Raw genomic sequence first — 23,542 nt, forward strand, 5'->3', positions numbered from 1 at the left:
AATCTCCAGAGAATGGGATAAATTGGGTAATTCATTTACTCCTTCTAAACGTTTTAAGCAGTTATATCCTGTGCCGTCTGACAGATTAGAATTTTGGGACAAAAACCCTAGAGTTGATGGGGCTATTTCTACCCTTGCTAAACGGACTACTATTCCTACGTCAGATGGTACTTCGTTTAAGGATCCTTTAGATAGGAAAATTGAATCCTTTCTAAGAAAAGCTTATCTGTGTTCAGGTAATCTTCTTAGACCTGCTATATCATTGGCTGATGTTGCTGCAGCTTCAACTTTTTGGTTGGAAACTTTAGCGCAACAAGTAACAGATCATGCTAATAATTTTATCTGTGATGCCATTTTTTATATTATCAGAGTTGATGTCAGGTTTATGTCTCTAGCTATTTTAGCTAGAAGAGCTTTATGGCTTAAAACTTGGAATGCTGATATGGCTTCTAAATCATCTCTACTTTCCATTTCTTTCCAGGGTAACAAATTATTTGGTTCTCAGTTGGATTCTATTATCTCAACTGTTACTGGTGGGAAAGGAACTTTTTTACCACAGGATAAAAAATCTAAGGGTAAGAACAGGGCTAATAATCGTTTTCGTTCCTTTCGTTTCAACAAAGAACAAAAGCCTGATCCTTCATCCTCAGGAGCAGTTTCAGTTTGGAAACCATCTCCAGTCTGGAATAAATCCAAGCCTTCTAGAAAGGCAAAGCCAGCTTCTAAGTCCACATGAAGGTGCGGCCCTCATTCCAGCTCAGCTGGTAGGGGGCAGGTTACGTTTTTTCAAAGAAATTTGGATCAATTCTGTTCACAATCTTTGGATTCAGAACATTGTTTCAGAAGGGTACAGAATTGGTTTCAAGATGAGACCTCCTGCAAAGAGATTTTTTCTTTCCCGTGTCCCAGTAAATCCAGTGAAAGCTCAAGCATTTCTGAATTGTGTTTCAGATCTAGAGTTGGCTGGAGTAATTATGCCAGTTCCAGTTCTGGAACAGGGGATGGGGTTTTATTCAAATCTCTTCATTGTACCAAAGAAGGAGAATTCCTTCAGACCAGTTCTGGATCTAAAAATATTGAATCGTTTTGTAAGGATACCAACGTTCAAAATGGTAACTGTAAGGACTATCTTGCCTTTTGTTCAGCAAGGGCATTATATGTCCACAATAGATTTACAGGATGCATATCTGCATATTCCGATTCATCCAGATCATTATCAGTTCCTGAGATTCTCTTTTCTGGACAAGCATTACCAGTTTGTGGCTCTGCCGTTTGGCCTAGCTACAGCTCCAATAATTTTTACAAAGGTTCTCGGTGCCCTTCTGTCTGTAATCAGAGAACAGGGTATTGTGGTATTTCCTTATTTGGACGATATCTTGGTACTTGCTCAGTCTTTACATTTAGCAGAATCTCATACGAATCGACTTGTGTTGTTTCTTCAAGATCATGGTTGGAGGATCAATTCACCAAAAAGTTCATTGATTCCTCAGACAAGGGTAACCTTTCTGGGTTTCCAGATAGATTCAGTGTCCATGACTCTGTCTTTAACAGACAAGAGACGTCTAAAATTGATTTCAGCTTGTCGAAACCTTCAGTCACAATCATTCCCTTCGGTAGCCTTATGCATGGAAATTCTAGGTCTTATGACTGCTGCATCAGACGCGATCCCCTTTGCTCGTTTTCACATGCAACCTCTTCAGCTCTGTATGCTGAATCAATGGTGCAAGGATTACACAAAGATATCTCAATTAATATCTTTAAAACCGATTGTTCGACACTCTCTAACGTGGTGGACAGATCACCATCGTTTAATTCAGGGGGCTTCTTTTGTGCTTCCGACCTGTACTGTAATTTCAACAGATGCAAGTCTCACAGGTTGGGGAGCTGTGTGGGGATCTCTGACGGCACAAGGAGTTTGGGAATCTCAGGAGGTGAGATTACCGATCAATATTTTGGAACTCTTCAGTCTTGGCCTCTTCTGAAGAGAGAATCGTTCATTTGTTTTCAGACAGACAATGTCACAACTGTGGCATACATCAATCTTCAAGGAGGGACTCGCAGTCCTCTGGCTATGAAAGAAGTATCTCGAATTTTGGTTTGGGCGGAATCCAGCTCCTGTCTAATCTCTGCGGTTCATATCCCAGGTATAGACAATTGGGAAGCGGATTATCTCAGTCGCCAAACGTTGCATCCGGGCGAATGGTCTCTTCACCCAGAGGTATTTCTTCAGATTGTTCAAATGTGGGAGCTTCCATAAATAGATCTGATGGCGTCTCATCTAAACAAGAAACTTCCCAGGTATCTGTCCAGATTCCGGGATCCTCAGGCGGAAGCAGTGGATGCATTATCACTTCCTTGGAAGTATCATCCTGCCTATATTTTTCCGCCTCTAGTTCTTCTTCCAAGAGTAATCTCCAAGATTCTGAAGGAATGCTCGTTTGTTCTGCTGGTAGCTCCGGCATGGCCTCACAGGTTTTGGTATGCGGATCTTGTCCGGATGGCCTCTTGCCATCCGTGGACTCTTCCGCTACGACCAGACCTTCTGTCGCAAGGTCCTTTTTTCCATCAGGATCTCAAATCCTTAAATTTAAAGGTATGGAGATTGAACGCTTGATTCTTGGTCAAAGAGGTTTCTCTGACTCTGTGATTAATACTATGTTACAGGCTCGTAAATCTGTATCCAGAGAGATATATTATAGAGTCTGGAAGACTTATATTTCTTGGTGTCTTTCTCATCATTTTTCTTGGCATTCTTTTAGAATTCCGAGAATTTTACAGTTTCTTCAGGATGGTTTAGATAAAGGTTTATCCGCAAGTTCTTTGAAAGGACAAATCTCTGCTCTTTCTGTTCTTTTTCACAGAAAGATTGCTAATCTTCCTGATATTCATTGTTTTGTACAAGCTTTGGTTCGTATAAAACCTGTCATTAAGTCAATTTCTCCTCCTTGGAGTTTGAATTTGGTTCTGGGGGCTCTTCAAGCTCCTCCGTTTGAACCTATGCATTCATTGGACATTAAATTACTTTCTTGGAAAGTTTTGTTCCTTTTGGCAATCTCTTCTGCCAGAAGAGTCTCTGAATTATCTGCTCTTTCTTGTGAGTCTCCTTTTCTGATTTTTCATCAGGATAAGGCGGTGTTGCGAACTTCTTTTGAATTTTTACCTAAAGTTGTGAATTCCAACAACATTAGTAGAGAAATTGTGGTTCCTTCATTATGTCCTAATCCTAAGAATTCTAAGGAGAAATCGTTGCATTCTTTGGATGTTGTTAGAGCTTTGAAATATTATGTTGAAGCTACTAAGTCTTTCCGAAAGACTTCCAGTTTATTTGTTATCTTTTTCCGGTTCTAGAAAAGGCCAGAAAGCTTCTGCCATTTCTTTGGCATCTTGGTTGAAATCTTTAATTCATCTTGCCTATGTTGAGTCGGGTAAAACTCCGCCTCAAAGGATTACAGCTCATTCTACTAGGTCAGTTTCTACTTCCTGGGCGTTTAGGAATGAAGCTTCGATTGATCAGATTTGCAAAGCAGCAACTTGGTCCTCTTTGCATACTTTTACTAAATTCTACCATTTTTATGTATTTTCTTCTTCTGAAGCAGTTTTTGGTAGAAAAGTACTTCAGGCAGCAGTTTCAGTTTGAATCTTCTGCTTATGTTTTTCATTAAACTTTATTTTGGGTGTGGATTTTTTTCAGCAGGAATTGGCTGTCTTTATTTTATCCCTCCCTCTCTAGTGACTCTTGCGTGGAAAGATCCACATCTTGGGTAATCATTATCCCATACGTCACTAGCTCATGGACTCTTGCTAATTACATGAAAGAAAACATAATTTATGTAAGAACTTACCTGATAAATTCATTTCTTTCATATTAGCAAGAGTCCATGAGGCCCGCCCTTTTTTGTGGTGGTTATGATTTTTGTATAAAGCACAATTATTCCAATTCCTTATTTTATATGCTTTCGCACTTTTTTCTTATCACCCCACTTCTTGGCTATTCGTTAAACTGAATTGTGGGTGTGGTGAGGGGTGTATTTATAGGCATTTTAAGGTTTGGGAAACTTTGCCCCTCCTGGTAGGAATGTATATCCCATACGTCACTAGCTCATGGACTCTTGCTAATATGAAAGAAATGAATTTATCAGGTAAGTTCTTACATAAATTATGTTTTTCTAAGTCGTCAGACTTTTCATCCGGGGGAGTGGGAACTCCATCTGGAGGTGTTCGTATCATTGATCCATCAATGGGGCACACCAGAATTGGATCTGATGGCAAACTTCCTCTTTACAGGTCCAGGTCAAGGGATCCCCACGCTGTACTGATAGATGCTCTAGCAGTACCTTGGTCGTTCAACCTGGCTTATGTGTTTCCACCATTTCCTCTCCTACCTCGATTGCATGAATCAAACAGGAGAGAGCTTCAGTAATCCTGATAGCGCCTGCGTGGCCACACAGGACTTAGTATGCAGATCTAGTGGACATGTCATCTCTGCCACCGTGGAAACTGCCATTGAGACAGGACCTTCTCATTCAAGGTCCATTCCAACATCCAAACCTAAATTCTCTGCAGCTGACTGCTTGGAGATTGAACGCTTGGTTTTATCTAAGCGGGGATTCTCTGAATCGGTCATTGATACTTTAATTCAGGCTCGCAAGCCTGTCACGAGAAAGATTTACCATAAGATATGGCGTAAATATCTTTGTTGGTGCGAATCCAAGGGCTTCTCATGGAGTAGGGTTAAGATTCCTAGGATTTTGTCCTTTCTCCAAGAAGGATTGGAGAAGGGATTATCAGCTAGTTCCTTAAAGGGACACATTTTTGCTCTGTCAATTTTACTACACAAGCATCTGGCGGATGTCCCAGACGTTCAGTCCTTTTGTTAGGCTTTAATCAGAATCAAGCCTGTGTTTAAACATATTGCTCCGCCATGGAGTTTGAATTTAGTTATTAATGTTCTTCAAGGGATTCCGTTTGAACCTTTGCATTCCATAGATATTAAACTATTATCTTGGAAACTTTTGTTTTTAGTTGCTATCTCTTCGGCTCGAAGAGTTTCTGAGCTTTCTGCATTGCAATGTGATTCGCCTTATCTTATATTCCATTCTGATAAGGTGGTTTTGCGTACTAAACCTGGATTTCTTCCTAAGGTTGTTTCTAATAAGGATATTAATTAGGAAATTGTTGTTCCTTCCTTGTGTCCTAATCCTTCTTCTAAGAAGGAATGTCTGTTACATAACTTGGACGTGGTTCGGGCTTTGAAGTTTTACTTACAAGCGACCAAGGATTTCCGTCAAACATCTTCTCTATTCATGGCTACCTCTTTCTTTTTGGCTAAAAATCATATATCTGTTTGGCTGAAAAGCATCATCCGCCTGGCATACGAGACTGCTGGACAGCAGCCTCCTGAAAGAATTACGGCTCATTCTACTAGAGCTGTGGCTTCCACATGGGCTTTTAAAAACGATGCTTCTGTTGAACAGATTTGTAAGGCTGCGACTTGGTCCTCCCTTCATACTTTTTCCAAATTTTACAAATTTGATACTTTTGCTTCTTCTGAGGCTATTTTTGGGAGAAAAGTTCTTCAAGCAGTGGTGCCTTCCGTTTAGGTATCTGTCTTGTTCATCCGTGTCCTGTTGCTTTGGTATTGTATCCCACAAGTAAGGATGAATCCGTGGACTCGTCGTATCTTGTAGAAGAAAAGAAAATTTATGCTTACTTGATAAATTGATTTCTTCTGCGATACGAGTCCATGGCCCTCCCTGTCATTTTAAGACAGATTATATTTATTTCAAAACTTCAGTCACCTCTGCACCTTTTTAGCTTTTCTTTTCTCTTCCTATACCTTCGGTCGAATGACTGGGGGTGGAGAGAATGGAGAAGCTATATATACAGCTCTGCTGTGGTGCTCTTTGCCATTTCCTGTTAGCAGGAGGATAATATCCCACAAGTAAGGATGAATCCGTGGACTCGTCGTTTCGTATAAGAAATCAATTTATCAGGTAAGCATAAATTTCCTTTCTCAGGGATATCAAGAAGGATTCAGAACAAGGCCTCCCAGGGGAAGGTATTTTTGCCCAATGTTCCAAGGAATCCTGTAAAAGCTCAAGCTATGGGAGTGATTGTTCCAGTTCCTTTGCAGGAACAGGGGGTGGAATTTTATTCAAATGTTGTCATTGTTCTAAAGAAGGAAGGTACTTTCAGACCAGTTCTGGATCTGAAAGCTCTGTACAAAATCAGTTGCTACTTTCTTGGCCTTTAAAAATACTGCCTCTGTTGATCAAATTTGCAAGTCAGCAACTTACATACAGTACTTTCTTTCATGTAATTAGCAAGAGTCCATGAGCTAGTGACGTATGGGATATACATTCCTACCAGGAGGGGCAAAGTTTCCCAAACCTTAAAATGCCTATAAATACACCCCTCACCACACCCACAATTCAGTTTTACAAACTTTGCCTCCTATGGAGGTGGTGAAGTAAGTTTGTGCTAGATTCTACGTTGATATGCGCTCCGCAGCAAGTTGGAGCCCGGTTTTCCTCTCAGCGTGCAGTGAATGTCAGAGAGATGTGAGGAGAGTATTGCCTATTTTGAATGCAGTGATCTCCTTCTACGGGGTCTATTTCATAGGTTCTCTGTTATCGGTCGTAGAGATTCATCTCTTACCTCCCTTTTCAGATCGACGATATACTCTTATATATATACCATTACCTCTGCTGATTTTCGTTTCAGTACTGGTTTGGCTTTCTACAAACATGTAGATGAGTGTCCTGGGGTAAGTAAGTCTTATTTTCTGTGACACTCTAAGCTATGGTTGGGCACTTTGTTTATAAAGTTCTAAATATATGTATTCAAACATTTATTTGCCTTGTCTCAGGATGTTCAACATTCCTTATTTTCAGACAGTCAGTTTCATATTTGGGATAATGCACTTGAATCAATTATTTTTTCTTACCTTAAAATTTTTTTGACTTTTTCCCTGTGGGCTGTTAGGCTCGCGGGGGCTGAAAATGCTTCATTTTATTGCGTCATTCTTGGCGCGGACTTTTTTGGCGCAATAAATCTTTTCTGTCATACGTGTCGCCGGAAGTTGCATCATTTTTGACGTTCTTTTGCGCCAAAAATGTCGGTGTTCCGGATGTGGCGTCATATTTGGCGCCAAAAAGCATTTAGGCGCCAAATAATGTGGGCGTCTTATTTGGCGCCAAAAAATATGGGCGTCGCTTTTGTCTCCACATTATTTAAGTTCATTTTTTCTTTGCTTCTGGTTGCTAGAAGCTTGTTCATTGGCATTTTTTTCCCATTCCTGAAACTGTCATTTAAGGAATTTGATCTATTTTGCTTTATATGTTGTTTTTTCTCTTACATATTGCAAGATGTCTCACGTTGCATCCGAGTCAGAAGATACTTCAGGAAAATCGCTGCCTAGTGCTGGAACTACCAAAGCTAAGTGTATCTGCTGTAAACTTTTGGTAGTTATTCCTCCAGCTGTTGTTTGTATTACATGTCATGACAAACTTATTAATGCAGATAAAATTTCCTTTAGTACTGTTACATTACCTGTTGCTGTTCCGTCAACATCTAATTTTCAGAGTGTTCCTGAACATAAGAGATTTTATTTTTTAAATCCATTAAGAAGGCTATGTCTGTTATTTCTCCTTCTAGTATACATAAAAGTCTTTTAAAACTTCTCTTTTTTCAGATGAATTTTTAAATGAACATCATCATTCTGATACTGATAATGGTTCTTCTGGTTCAGAGGTTTCTGTCTCAAAGGTTGATGCTGATAAATCTTTGTATTTGTTCAAGATGGAATTTATTCATTCTTTATTTAAAGAAGTATTAATTGCATTAGAAATAGAGGATTCTGGTCCTCTTGATACTAAATCTAAACGTTTAAATAAGGTTTTTAAATCTCCTGTAGTTATTCCAGAAGTGTTTACTCTCCCTGATGCTATTTCTGAAGTCATTTCCAGGGAATGGAATAATTTGGGTAATTCATTTACTCCTTCTAAACGTTTAAGCAATTATATCCTGTGCCATCTGACAGATTAGAGTTTTGGGACAAAATCCCTAAGGTTAATGGGGCTGTCTCTACTCCTGCTAATGTACTACTATTCCTACGGCAGATAGTACTTCATTTAAGGATCCTTTAGATAGGAAAATTGAATCCTTTTTAAGAAAAGCTTACTTATGTTCAGGTAATCTTCTTAGACCTGCTATATTTTTAGCGGATGTTGCTGCAGCTTCAACTTTTTGGTTAGAAGCTTTAGCGCAACAAGTAACAGATCATAATTTTATAGCATTATTATTATTCTATAACATGCTAATAATTTTATTTGTGATACCATCTTTTGATATCATTAGAGTTGATGTCAGGTATATATCTCTAGCTATTTTAGCTAGAAAAGCTTTATGGCTTAAAACTTGGAATGCTGATATGTCTTCTAAGTCAACTTTGCTTTCCCTTTCTTTCCAGGGTAATGAATTATTTGGTTCTCAGTTGGATTCTATTATCTCAACTGTTACTGGAGGGAAGGGAACTTTTTTACCAAAGGATAAAAAATCTAAGGTAAATTTAGGTCTAATAATCGTTTTTTCCTTTCCTCACAACAAGGAACAAAAGCCTGATCCTTCATCCTCAGGAGCGGTATCAGTTTGGGAACCATTTCCAGTTTGGAATATATCCAAGCCTTATAGAAACCTAAAGCCAGCTCCTACGTACCCATGAAGGTGCGGCCCTCATTCCAGCTCAGCTGGTATGGGGCAGATTACGTTTTCTTCAAAGAAATTTGGATCAATTCCGTTCACAATCTCTGGTTTCAGAACATTGTTTCAGAAAGGTACAGAATTGGCTTCAAGTTAAGGCCTCCTGCAAAGAGATTTTTTTCTTTCCCGTGTCCCAGTAAACACAGCAAAGGCTCAGCATTTCTGAAATGTGTTTCAGATCTAGAGTTGGCTGGAGTAATTATGCCAGTTCCAGTTCTGGAACAGGGGCTGGGGTTTTATTCTATCTCTTCATTGTACCAAAGAAGGTCAATTCCTTCAGACCAGTTCCGGATCTATCAATATTGAATCGTTATGTAAGGATACCAACATTCAAGATGGTAACTGTAGGACTATCCTGCCTTTTGTTTAGCAAGGGCATTATATGTCTACAATAGATTTACAGGATGCATATCTGCATATTCCGATTCATCCAGATCACTTTTAGTTTCTGAGATTCTCTTTTTAGACAAGCATTACCAGTTTTGTGGCTCTACCGTTTGGCCTAGCATCAGCTCCAAGAATTTTTTCAAAGGTTCTCGGTGCCCTTCTGTCTGTAATCAGAGAACAGGGTTTTGGTATTTCCTTATTTGGACGATATCTTGGTACTTGCTCAGTCTTCACATTTTCACAGAATCTCATACGAATCGACTTGTGTTGTTTCTTCAAGATCATGGTTGTAGGATCAATTTACCAATCAGTTCATTGATTCCTCAGACAAGGGTAACCTTTTTTAGGTTTCCAGATAGATTCAGTGTCTATGACTCTGTCCTTTTCAGACAAGAGAAGTTTAACATTGATATCAGCTTGTCAAAACCTTCAGTCACAATCATTCCCTTTGGTAGCCTTTTGCATGGAAATTTTAGGTCTTAGGACTGCCGCATCGGATGCGATCTCCTTTGCTCGTTTTCACATGCGACCTCTTCAGCTCTGTATGCTGAACCAATGGTGCAGGGATTACACAAAGATATCTCAATTAATATCTTTAAAACCGATTATACGACACACTCTGACATGGTGGACAGATCACCATCGTTTAGTTCAGGGGGCTTCTTTGTTCTTACGACCTGGACTATAATCTCAACAGATGCAAGTCTTACAGGTTAGGGAGCTGTGTGGGGGTCTCTGACGGCACAAGGGGTTTGGGAATCTCAGGAGGTGAGATTACCGATCAATATTTTGGAACTCCGTGCAATTTTCAGAGCTCTTCAGTCTTGGCCTCTTTTGAAGAGAGAGTTGTTCATTTATTTTCAGATAGACAATGTCACAACTGTGGCATACATCAATCATCAAGGAGGGACTCACAGTCCTCTGGATGAAAGAAGTATCTCGAATTTTGGTTTGGGCGGAATCCAGCTCCTGTCTAATCTCTGCGGTTCATATCCCAGGTATAGACAATTGGGAAGCGGATTATCTCAGTCGCCAAACGTTGCATCCGGGCGAATGGTCTCTTCACCCAGAGGTATTTCTTCAGATTGTTCAAATGTGGGAACTCCCAGAAATAGATCTGATGGCTTCTCATCTAAACAAGAAACTTCCCTGGTATCTGTCCAGATCCCGGGATCCTCGGGCGGAGGCAGTGGATGCATTATCACTTCCTTACAAGTATCATCCTGCCTATATCTTCCGCCTCTAGTTCTTCTTCCAAGAGTATTCTCCAAGATTCTTTAAGGAATGCTCGTTTGTCCTGCTGGTAGCTCCAGCATGGCCTCACAGGTTTTGGTATGCGGATCTTGTCCGGATGGCCTCTTGCCAGCTGTGGACTCTTCCGTTACGACCAGACTTTCTGTCGCAAGGTCCTTTTTTCCATCAGGATCTCAAATCCTTAAATTTTTAGGTATGGAGTTTGAACGCTTGATTCTTGATCAAAGAGGTTTCTCTGACTCTGTGATTGATACTATGTGACAGGCTCGTAAATCTGTATCTAGAGAGATATATTATAGAGTCTGGAAGACTTATATTTCTTAGTGTCTTTTTCATCTTTTCTTGGCATTCTTTTTGAATACCGAGAATTTTACAGTTTCTTCAGGATGGTTTAGATAAAGGTTTGTCCGCAAGTTCCTTGAAAAGACAAATCTCTGCTCTTTCTGTTCTTTTTCACAGAAGGATTGCTAATCTTCCTGATATTCATTGTTTTGTACAAGCTTGGTTCGTATAAAACCTGTCATTAAGTCAATTTCTCCTCCTTGGAGTTTGAATTTGGTTCTGGGGGCTCTTCAAGCTCCTCCTTTTGAACCCATGCATTCTTTGGTCGTTATATTACTTTCTTGGAAAGTTTTGTTTCTTTTGGCCATCTCTTCTGCCAGAAGAGTCTCTGAATTATCTGCTCTTTCTTGTGAGTCTCCTTTTCTGATTTTGCATCAGGATAAGGCGGTGCTGCGAACTTCTTTTGAATTCTTTACCTAAGGTTGTGAATTCTAACAACATTAGTAGAGAAATTGTGGTTCCTTCATTATGTCCTAATCCTATGAATTCTAAGGAGAAATCATTGCATTCTTTGGATGCTGTTAGAGCTTTGTAATATTATGTTGAAGCTTCTAAGTCTTTCCGAAAGACTTCTAGTCTATTTGTCATCTTTTCCGGTTCTAGAAAAGGCCTGAAAGCTTCTGCCATTTCTTTGGCATCTTGGTTGAAATCTTTATTTCATCATGCCTATGTCGAGTCGGGTAAAATTCCCCCTCGAAGGATTACAGCTCATTCTACTAGGTCAGTTTCTACTTCCTGGGCGTTTAGGAATGAAGCTTCGGTTGATCAGATTTGCAAAGCAGCAACTTGGTCCTCTTTGCATACTTTTACTAAATTCTACCATTTTGATGTGTTTTCTTCTTCTGAAGCAGTTTTTGGTAGAAAAGTACTTCAGGCAGTGGTTTATGTTTTTCATTAAACTTTATTCTGGGTGTGGATTATTTTCAGCAGGAATTGGCTGTCTTTATTTTACCCCTCCCTCTCTAGTGACTCTTGCGTGGAAAGATCCACATCTTGGGTAGTCATTATCCCATACGTCACTAGCTCATACATGAAAGAAAACATAATTTATGTAAGAACTTACCTGATAAATTCATTTCTTTCATATTAGCAAGAGTCCATGAGGCCCGCCCTTTTTTGTGGTGGTTATGATTTTTTTGTATAAAGCACAATTATTCCAATTCCTTATTTTATATGCTTTCGCACTTTTTTCTTATCACCCCACTTCTTGGCTATTCGTTAAACTGAATTGTGGGTGTGGTGAGGGGTGTATTTATAGGCATTTTAAGGTTTGGGAAACTTTGCCCCTCCTGGTAGGAATGTATATCCCATACGTCACTAGCTCATGGACTCTTGCTAATATGAAAGAAATGAATTTATCAGGTAAGTTCTTACATAAATTATGTTTTTTCTAAATTCTACCATTTTGATGTTTTTGCTTTTTCTGAAGCAGCTTTTGGTAGGAAAGTCATTCAGGCAGATGTTTCTTTGCATTAATATTTTTTATTTATATTTGTTTATGCATTGAAGGGGGGGGGGAAATCATCCAATGTATTTGGAATAGTATAAGTCTGGTACTGCCCAGATTACTTGTGGACTTCAAAGCTTGTGTATTCGTTCCCAGGAATAATGGATTGCTTACCTGATAAATTCAGTCCACAAGCACTCGTCTAATTTTTCTTTCTATTGTGATTGTTTTTTCTCACGGCAATTTAAGTATGCACCTCATTTGTTCCATGCCTGTTTTTGTTGCTCTTATTTTCTTTAAATACCTTTTTCTTTTCTGGCTTGGCTATACGTCAGACTAGTTTCCAGTAAGGTGTGAGGGGTTTTAAGGGCTTTTGGAGTTTTGGGATATTTGCTCCTCCTAGTGGCCAGGAGTATAATTTGCAGGATTGTGGACTCACCACCATGAAAGAAATGAATTTATCAGGTAAGAATACATTTTTATTTTACCTGTTCCAGAGGCAATTTCTGAAATAATTAGCAAAGAGTGATCTAAGCCTGTGCTTCCTGTTAATCCATCCTCAACGTTCAAAAAGTACCAGCTTCTAATATTGAACTTTCGGAAAATATACCTATGGTGGATGGCGCAATACCACTTTATCTAAACGCACCACTATCCCATTAGACGATAGTACATATTTTAAAGATTCTATTTGTAGAGTACTTTCTCAGAAGAACATTTCTACAAGCAGGTTACATGTTAAAACCATCTATCAATATAGCTTGTGTTGTAGTGGCTTCTAATTGTTGGCGTGATAATCTTTATAATGAGATTTCAGAAGATTCTATAGATGAAGATTTTCTAAGGTCAGCAAATGCTTTTACCTGTGATGCTATTGTTGATATTATTAGAATTAATGCAAAAAATATGGCCTTATCAGTTTTTACTAGAAGACTAGGGCTCAAGTCATGGTCAGCTGACATGGTTTCAAAGTTGACTTTTTTTTTTGGGGGGGTGCTAGTTTAGACCCCATAATCTCTATTGTTTCTGGATGTAAAGGAACTGTTCTCCCTGAAGACAAGAAATCAAAAAGTAAAAACTTGGCTACTAGTCCATTTTTATTCCATTTTTCAATCAACGAAAAGTGGTCCTCTTCTTCACAAAAATCATATTCTTTCAGATCCTTCTGGAAGTCCAACCCCAACTTGAAGAAGCCTAAACAGTAAAAAACCCTTCTGCCTCTACACAGTTACCTGAAGGTGTGACCCCCGATCCAGATTCTTTTCTGGTAGGATGCAGATTAAGCCATTTTTTGGTAGATATGATCTGTCTGTTTAAGATCCTTAGGTTATAAACATAATTTTACAGGTATACAGGATGGGTTTCAGTCAAGGCCTCCCAAGGGAGGTTTTCTTCTGTCCCATGTTCCAAAAGACGCTGTAAAGGCTCACAATTATTTTCATTGTGTTCATGATCTAGTTCTCATGGGATTAATAGTTCCAGTTCATGTTTAATTTCTTTAGGCTTATTCTGGATTTGAAAACTTTAAACAAGTTTATCAGGTTTCCTACCTTCAGAATGGAAACTATTTGAACTATTCTGCCCCTTGTACAGCAGGGACAATATATGTTCATGATAGAATTGAAGAATGCTTACCTTCATATTCCTATCCACAAGGTCCATCACCAGTTTCTACGGTTTGCCTTCCAGGACAAACATTTTCAGTTTGCTATACCTTGTGATCAGGCTACTGCTCCCAGAATTTTTACAAAGGTACTGGGAACTCTTTTGTATGTGATAAGAGCTCAAGGTATTTCAGTGGCTCCATACTTCTAAACGATATCTTGGTACAAGCACCATCTTTACCTTTAGCAGAATATCATACCAACTGTCTTCTGTTGGGGAACAACGTTCCAAAGAGTTCTCTTTCTCCTCAGAGCAGAGCCTCTTTCCTAGGAATCATTATAGACTCAATATCAATAAGACTTTCTTTAACTGATCAAAGGAGATCAGGGTTACATACATATGTATGGAAGTGCAGCATCAGATTCTATTCCATTTTCTCGGTTTCACATTAGACCTCTTCAACTCTGCATGCTAAGTCAATCTTTATCATTGTGGATTGATTGGAAGTCTGTTTCTCTGGGGGCATAATTTGTTTATCCAACTATGTCAATAATCACGATAGACGCAAGGGGTGTAGTTTGGTGGTCCAGTAGAGCACATTGGAGTTTGGTCTCCTGGAAGTGAAGTTACCAATAAATATCTTCAAACTCTGTGTTATCTTCAGGGCCTTTCAGAAGAGACTTATCTGCGGTTTCAATCAGACAATGTCACAGCAAAGGCCTATATCAATTATCAAGATTGAACTCGCAGCTCTCTAGCAATAATGGAGGTTTCTCGAATTCTACCTTAGGAAGAGAACAATCCATTGTACATTTTCTGTAATTCATTCTCCAGGTGTGATCAACTAGGAAGCCAGTATTCTCAGTCGCCAATTACTTCATCCTGGGGAATGGTCTCTACACTCAGAAGCTTTTAATCAAATTTTAGATCATTGGTTTCTACCAGAATTTGTAGATGCTCTAGCAGATCCCTGTTCATTTTCTCTTGCTTACATATTTTCTCCAACTGTTCTGCTGCCAAGAGTGATAGCTTTGATCAAACAAGAGCTCTCATCAGTAATTCTGATTGCTTCAGCTTGGCCATGGAGAACTTGGTTTGCGGGTCTGGTACAGTTGCCCATTTGTCCTTCATGGTCTCTTCCACTAATACACAATCTGCTGTTTCAAGACCCCTTTTTATCATCAAGATCGTGAGTCTCTCAACATGAAGGCTTGGAGATTGAAAGCCTACTTTTAAAACAGAGAGGCTTTTCTTATTCTCTTATTGACAACTTAATTCAGGGCCAAAAGCCTGTTACAAACAAATCATAAGATTTGGAAAGTTTTTTTCTTTTTCTTTCCTGATGTGAAAAACAAGATTTCAGCTGACATTTCTTCAAAATTCTTCAATTTTTACAAATGTTTAATTTCTTTAGGCCTATTCTGGATTTGAAAACTTTAAACAAGTTTATCAGGTTTCCTACCTTCAGAATGGAAACTATTTGAACTATTCTGCCCCTTGTACAGCAGGGACGATATATGTTCATGATAGAATTGAAGGATGCTTACCTTCATATTCCTATCCACAAGGTCCATCACCAGTTTCTACGGTTTGCCTTCCAGGACAAACATTTTCAGTTTGCTATACCTTGTGATCAGGCTACTGCTCCCAGAATTTTTACAAAGGTACTGGGAACTCTTTTATATGTGATAAGAGCTCAAGGTATTTCAGTGGCTCCATACCTCTAAACAATATCTTGGTACAAGCACCATCTTTACCTTTAGCAGAATCTTATACCAACTGTCTTCTGTTGGGGAACAATGTTCCAAAGAGTTTTCTTTCTCCTCAGAGCAGAGCCTCTTTCCTCGGAATCATTATAGACTCAATATCAATAAGACTTTCTTTAACTGATCAAAGGAGATCAGGGTTACATACATATGTATGGAAGTGCAGCATCACATTCTATTCCATTTGCTCGGTTTCACATCAGACCTCTTCAACTCTGCATGCTAAGTCAATCTCTATCATTGTGGATTGATTGGAAGTCTGTTTCTCTGGGGGCATACTTTGTTCATCCAACTATGTCAATAATCACGACAGACGCAAGGGGTGTAGTTTGGTGGTCCAGTAGAGCACATTGGAGTTTGGTCTCCTCTGGAAGTGAAGTTACCAATAAATATCTTGAAACTCTGTGTTATCTTCAGGGCCTTTCAGAAGAGACTTATCTGCGGTTTCAATCAGACAATGTCACAGCAGAGGCCTATATCAATTATCAAGATGGAACTTGCAGCTCTCTAGCGATGATGGAGGTTTCTCGAATTCTACCTTAGAAAGAGAACAATCCATTGTACATTTTCTGTAATTCATTCTCCAGGTGTGATCAACTAGGAAGCCAGTATTCTCAGTCGCCAATCACTTCATCCTGGGGAATGGTCTCTACACCCAGAAGCTTTTAATCAAATTTTAGATCATTGGTTTCTACCAGAATTTATAGATGCTCTAGCAGATCCCTGTTCATTTTCTCTTGCTTACATATTTTCTCCAACTGTTCTGCTGCCAAGAGTGATAGCTTTGATCAAACAAGAGCTCTCATCAGTAATTCTGATTGCTTCAGCTTGGCCATGGAGAACTTGGTTTGCGGGTCTGGTACAGTTGCCCATTTGTCCTTTATGGTCTCTTCCACTAATACACAATCTGCTGTTTCAAGACCCCTTTTAATCATCAAGATCGTGAGTCTCTCAACATGAAGGCTTGGAGATTGAAAGCCTACTTTTAAAACAGAGAGGCTTTTCTGATTCTCTTATTGACAACTTAATTCATGGCCAAAAGCCTGTTATAAACAAATCATAAGATTTGGAATGTTTTTTTTCTTTTTCTTTCCTGATGTGAAAAACAAGATTTCAGCTGGCATTTCTTCAAAATTCTTCAATTTTTACAAGAGGGCTTAAATAAGGGTTAATCTGCTAGTTCATTAACATGATAGATTTCATGTGTTATAACACAAGAAAATTGTCAAATGTCCTGACATTCAGAGCTTTGTTCAATCTTTATTTAGGATAAGACCAGTGATTGAAGCAATTTATTTTCCTTGGACACTGAATTGGGCTTACTTGGCAGAGATGGGAAAGTCTCCCCCAAAACGCATTACAGCCCATTCTACTAGATTAGTTTCCACTTCCTGGGCTTTTAAAAATAAGGCTTCTATTGAATAAATTTGCAAGGCAGCAACATAGTCATTCTTACATACATTTACTAAATTCTACCACTTTGATGTTTTTGCATCTTCTAAAACCGCTTTTGGTTGGAAAGGCAGCAGGGTCTGGAAAATAGGTGCCTGCCTTTAAAAAAAATAAAATGTTACTTTTGGACATCACACCTTGGGTATTCCCAGGAGTAATAGCTTATGGACTCTAATCACCTTATGAAAGAAAACAAAATGTATGCTTACCTGATAAATCCATTTCTTGGTGGTGAGTCCACTAGACCTGCCAATTTTTACATAATTTATGTAACATTTTTCTGGTGGCAGTTCTAGTTTATGTACTTAGTCCTTTACTACCTTTATACTTCTCCTTGCTTGGCTATATGTGAGACTAGCATACCAGAGAGTTGGGAGGGATTAAGTACTCTTGGAGTTTTGGGGAGCTTTGCCTCCTCCTAGTGGCCAAGAATCCCAGGAGTAATGGTTCGTGGACTCTTCCTACCATGAAAGAAATGAGTATATTAGGTAAGCATAAATTTAGATTTTTCCGCTTTTTCGGTATGGGTAGCATATTACAAAAACTATTCAGTTTAAATAATAATGCATCATGTTATTATCAATATTGTAGTTGTATATTAACTCTTATGATTGTATGAAATTGTGTGATAATTTGTTAACCATAATGAATACTACAGTTTTTAGCATTTTATTTATTTATTTTTGCGTGTGTTATATAAATTGGCAAATACGTATCTGGGTATGAGTGTATGCAGAAACGCATTCTATAGGAAAAGATGGACTTTTTTATATAGTATTTGATATATATAGTGTTCATTTGTGGTCTGTTCTTTATTCTCACAGAAAGCACAACTCCAAGTGCCTTGTGCACTGCAAGATGGGAGTCAGCCGATCCGCTTCCACTGTTATCGCATATGCTATGAAGGAGTATGGCTGGTCCATGGAAAAAGCATACAACTATGTCAAGCAGAAGCGCAGTGTAACCAGGCCGAATGCTGGATTTTTGCGTCAGTTGTCAGAATATGAGGGAATCTTGGATGCTAGGTAGGTTATTGTTTATATAAACAAGGTACTGGGGGAAAAATGCTTCCAGTAGGTGTAAAGAAGTGGGGAGGTAGATTGAAAACAGACCCTATGCAAAAGGATAAATGCTTAAACCATTAAACAGGACATCTATGAAATGATATCGTTTTTGTAGTGAATGTTGTGCTTAAAGGGACAGTCTCCTCCAGAATTGTTATTTTTTTAAAAGATAGATAATCCCTTTATTACCCATTCCCCAGTTTTGCATAACCAACACAGTTATATTAATATACTTTTTGCCTCTGTGATTACCTTGTATCTAAGCCTTTGCAGACTTATTTTAGTACTTTTGACAGACATGCATTTAGCCAATCAGTGCCCTCTCACTTGTAAATCCACAGACGTGGTCACAATGTTATCTGTATGGCACTCTAGCTGTGAAAAACTGCCAAATCCATTGAAATAAGGGGCGGCCTTCAAGATTTTGAAATTCGCATATGAGCCAACCTAGGTTTAGCATTCAACAAAGAATACCAAGAGAACAAAGCAAATTTGATGATAAAAGTGAATTGAAAAGTTGTTTAAAATTGCATTCCCTATCTGAATCATGAAAGTTTAATTTTGACTAGACTGTCCCTTTAAATGAGAGTCCGCAATAGCAATATAAATGAAACAAAAAGAAATGTTTGTGTGTGTATAACAGGATACATTTATGCTTGTGTATGTATTGATGGCATTGGAGACATGAGAGAGAAGAAAAATAATATTTTATCATCTCACTTGGTTTAGACTCACATGAATTTATAGAGCAATTGAGAAAAAAACAAACGATGACTTACATTTTTTTTCTCCCTTCAGTAAACAAAGACACAACAAGCTGTGGAGACAACATGTGGAACTTGGCTTGCCAACAAATGAGTTTGATGCCATCTTCCCTGCTACATTTCCTCCAGATAACTTTGAATCTGAACTAAATTACAGCCTAAATGAAGATGATGTAGAGGCTCAAGCTTTGCCAGACAGTAGATGTTTTAGACATTTAATTGATAGTCATGAGCTAATTGAGCCACCCAACAGATTGCTTGAAGTGGAAGACCTCGAGAGAGACGCAATGTTAGATGAAGTACCACTAGTACAGCCATACAGTACCTTCAGAAACAAAGTCAATTCTGACAAGAGGGCTAAGATAGAGTCGTTTGCAAATAATTCAGACTTTTGTGAGAAGGAAGTGAGAAAGAAACTAGAGTTTGAAGAGGATTTGAACCTTAAAAAACCTAGTGTCAATCTTAAGGCAATTGAAAATGAAATGAGGAAACAGAAGACTATATCCCTTGTGCCCAGTAATGATGAGCAAAATATGAAAAAAGATAACTCAAATGGCAGCAGCAAGAGAAGTTGTCCTGAGGATGGTGAGGTGGGTGTACTTTGTTAGTGAAAGGTCAAATAGCATTTGTCTTTTACTGCATTTGGGAACCTTTTGTGTCAAAAAATAAAAATGGAATCACTGTTAACTGTCCTAAAATGGATTCCCCTGCATGCATTTCCTTTTTTATATATTTTAAGGATGCCTACTTCTATCTGTGGTTTGCCGTAGAAACACTATATTACCTAATGTGTACCCTCTCCATCTAAAACATCTTGAGTGATGGCTACTTAGACTTTCCCTTTACAGGTCCCTTTTGGATTCAGATAAAGACAGGTTCTAGCATATTTGGCTGTGCAGCAACTTGCCTGGGCAATACGTAAAAGATTAGACTATGATCAAGATTTTCTGCAAGGGAAGTGATTAAAAATATTCATGGACAACAGGACAATAATGTACTACATATGATTTCAAGGAGCCGCAATTAGTCTCACTGTTCTCAAGGAAATACGCCAGTATTTTTGGCTCAGAAATATGCAGAAAATTGTGTAGTGCTTCATCTTGAGCTACGAGACAGAATATTGAGACTGGTTTACATGGAATGGCATCTAACAACAATCATTAAGTTCACTGCTTTTCATCACCAGAGTCATTTTAAAATGTATCTATGTCTTTTCTCAAATAGGGTAAAGACCTCAATTTATATACAGAAAAAGCTAATTTTATTGGCAATTTACTTTGTCACAGAAGCCCTCAAAAACTGTTACTTGTAGTTTTAACAGTAAAACCACAAGGGAAAGCTCCTGCATTATACTACAACCCCAGCCCCACCTCCCCCACACACACACAAAAGATGTAATCCTGCCATTTCTCTTGTTAAGTGTATCCAGTCCACGGATCATCCATTACTTGTGGGATATATTCCCTTCCCAACAGGAAGTTGCAAGAGGATCACCCACAGCAGAGCTGCTATATAGCTCCTCCCCTCACATGTCATATCCAGTCATTCTCTTGCAACCCTCAACATAGATGGAGGTCGTGAGAGGACTGTGGTGTTTTATACTTAGTTTATTTCTTCAATCAAAAGTTTGTTATTTTTAAATGGCACCGGAGTGTGCTGTTTTTTCTCAGGCAGTATTTGGAAGAAGAATCTGCCTGCGTTTTCTATGATCTTAGCATAAGTAACTAAGATCCACTTGCTGTTCTCACACATTCTGAGGAGTGAGGAAACTTTAGAAAGGGAATGGCGTGCAGGTTTTTCCTGCAACTAAGGTATGTGCAGTAAAATATTTTTCTAAGGAATGGAATTGACTAAGAAAATGCTGCTGATACCGAAGTAATGTAAGTAAAGCCTTAAATGCAGTGAAAGCGACTGGTATCAGGCTTATTAATAGAGATATATATTCTTTAAAAAATGTGTTTTAAAACGTTTGCTGGCATGTTTAATCGTTTTTTAACGTACATTTGGTGATAAAACTTATTGGGGCATAATTTTTCCACATTGCTGGCTTAATTTCTGCATAGAAACAGTTAACTGAGGCTTCCCACTGTTGTAATATGAGTGGGAGGGGCCTATTTTAGCGCTTTTTTGCGCAGTAAAAATTCAGACTCAGACTTCCTGCTTCTTCCTGCATGATCCAGGACTTCTCTAGAGGGCTCAAAAGGCTTCAAAAGTCATATTGAGGGAGGTAATCAGTCACAGCAGAGCTGTGACAGTGTGTTTGACTGTTTTAAAAAACGTTTTTTCTCTATTGTTTATCCGTTTTGGGTATTAAGGGGTTAATCATCCATTTGCAAGTGGGTGCAATGCTCTGCTAACTTAATACATTTACTGTGAAAATTTGGTTGGTATAACTGCTTTGGTTCATTGTTATTTCAACTTGAGACAGGTTTTGTGCTTCTTAAAGGCGCAGTAGCGTTTTTTTATATTGCTTGTAAACTTATTGTGAAGTGTTTTTCAAGCTTGCCAGTCTTATTGCTAGTCTGTTTAAACATGTCTGACATAGATGAATCTACTTGTTCATTATGTTTGAAAGCCAGTGTGGAGCCCCATAGAAATATGTGTACTAAATGTATTGATTTCACTTTAAATAATAAAGGTCAGTCTTTATCTATAAAAGAATTATCACCAGACGACGAGGGGGAAGTTATGCCAAGCTCCCTAGCGATGTTAGAAGTCTCAAAGATAATTCGCTGGGCAGAGTCTCACTCTTGCCACTTGTCAGCGATCCACATCCCAGGCGTGGAGAACTGGGAGGCGGACTTTCTAAGTCGTCAGACTTTTCATCCGGGGGAGTGGGAACTCCATCCGGAGGTGTTTACTCAACTGGTCCATCGTTGGGGCAAACCAGAACTGGATCTCATGGCGTCTCGCCAGAACGACAAACTTCCTCGTTACGGATCCAGGTGCAGGGACCCGGGAGCGACGCTGATAGATGCTCTAGCAGCTCCTTGGTTCTTCAACATGGCTTATGTGTTTCCACCGTTTCCTCTGCTGCCTCGACTGATTGCCAAGATCAAACAGGAGAGAGCATCAGTGATTCTGATAGCGCCTGCGTGGCCACGCAGGACCTGGTATGCAGACCTAGTGGACATGTCGTCCTGTCTACCATGGACTCTGCCTCTGAGGCAAGACCTTCTAATACAAGGTCCTTTCAATCATCCAAATCTAATTTCTCTGAGACTGACTGCATGGAGATTGAACGCTTGATCCTATCAAAGCGTGGCTTCTCCGAGTCAGTTATTGATACCTTAATACAGGCACGAAAGCCTGTTACCAGGAAAATCTACCATAAGATATGGCGTAAATACTTGTATTGGTGCAAATCCAAGAGTTACTCATGGAGTAAGGTTAGGATTCCTAGGATATTGTCTTTTCTCCAAGAGGGTTTGGAAAAAGGCTTATCTGCTAGTTCGTTAAAGGGACAGATTTCTGCTCTGTCTATTCTTTTGCACAAGCGTCTGGCAGAAGTTCCAGACGTCCAGGCTTTTTATCAGGCTTTGGCTAGGATTAAGCCTGTGTTTAAAACTGTTGCTCCTCCGTGGAGCTTAAACTTGGTTCTTAAAGTTCTTCAAGGAGTTCCGTTTGAACCCCTTCATTCCATTGATATTAAACTTTTATCTTGGAAAGTTCTGTTTTTTATGGCTATTTCCTCAGCTCGAAGAGTTTCTGAGTTATCTGCCTTACATTGTGATTCTCCTTATCTGATTTTCCATTCAGACAAGGTAGTTCTGCGTACTAAACCTGGGTTTTTACCTAAGGTGGTTTCTAAGAGGAATATCAATCAAGAGATTGTTGTCCCATCATTGTGCCCTAATCCTTCTTCAAAGAAGGAACGTCTTTTGCATAATCTGGACGTAGTCCGTGCCTTGAAGTTCTACTTACAGGCAACTAAAGATTTTCGTCAAACGTCTGCCCTGTTTGCCGTTTATTCTGGACAGAGGAGAGGTCAAAAAGCTTCGGCAACCTCTCTCTCCTTTTGGCTTCGAAGCATAATATGCTTAGCCTATGAGAATGCTGGACAGCAGCCCCCTGAAAGGATTACAGCTCATTCTACTAGAGCTGTGGCTTCCACCTGGGCCTTTAAGAATGAGGCCTCTGTTGAACAGATTTGCAAGGCTGCGACTTGGTCTTCGCTTCACACTTTTTCAAAATTTTACAAATTTGACACTTTTGCTTCTTCGGAGGCTGTTTTTGGGAAAAAGGTTCTACAGGCAGTGGTTCCTTCCGTTTAAGTTCCTGCCTTGTCCCTCCCATCATCCGTGTACTTAAGCTTTGGTATTGGTATCCCACAAGTAATGGATGATCCGTGGACTGGATACACTTAACAAGAGAAAACATAATTTATGCTTACCTGATAAATTTATTTCTCTTGTAGTGTATCCAGTCCACGGCCCGCCCTGTCTTTTTAAGGCAGATCTAAATTTTTAATTAAACTACAGTCACCACTGCACCCTATGGTTTCTCCTTTCTTGTCTTGTTTCGGTCGAATGACTGGATAGGACATGTGAGGGGAGGAGCTATATAGCAGCTCTGCTGTGGGTGATCCTCTTGCAACTTCCTGTTGGGAAGGGAATATATCCCACAAGTAATGGATGATCCGTGGACTGGATACACTACAAGAGAAATAAATTTATCAGGTAAGCATAAATTATGTTTTTT

General features: G+C 39.1%; 1 protein-coding gene across 1 annotated transcript in view; it reads left to right on the forward strand.

Annotated features, from left to right (window-relative positions):
- The window catches only part of SSH1 (slingshot protein phosphatase 1), a 219,927-nt gene that overhangs the window by 190,473 nt on the left and 5,912 nt on the right, over nucleotides 1-23,542 (forward strand). Inside the window, exons 13-14 of the mRNA XM_053702141.1 lie at nucleotides 17,838-18,038; nucleotides 18,876-19,431. Coding sequence (XP_053558116.1) covers nucleotides 17,838-18,038; nucleotides 18,876-19,431 — 757 coding nt within the window. The remainder of the gene's footprint in view (nucleotides 1-17,837; nucleotides 18,039-18,875; nucleotides 19,432-23,542) is intronic.

Source organism: Bombina bombina, chromosome 2 (genome assembly GCF_027579735.1).
Source record: "Bombina bombina isolate aBomBom1 chromosome 2, aBomBom1.pri, whole genome shotgun sequence".
NCBI classification, from domain to species: domain Eukaryota; kingdom Metazoa; phylum Chordata; class Amphibia; order Anura; family Bombinatoridae; genus Bombina; species Bombina bombina.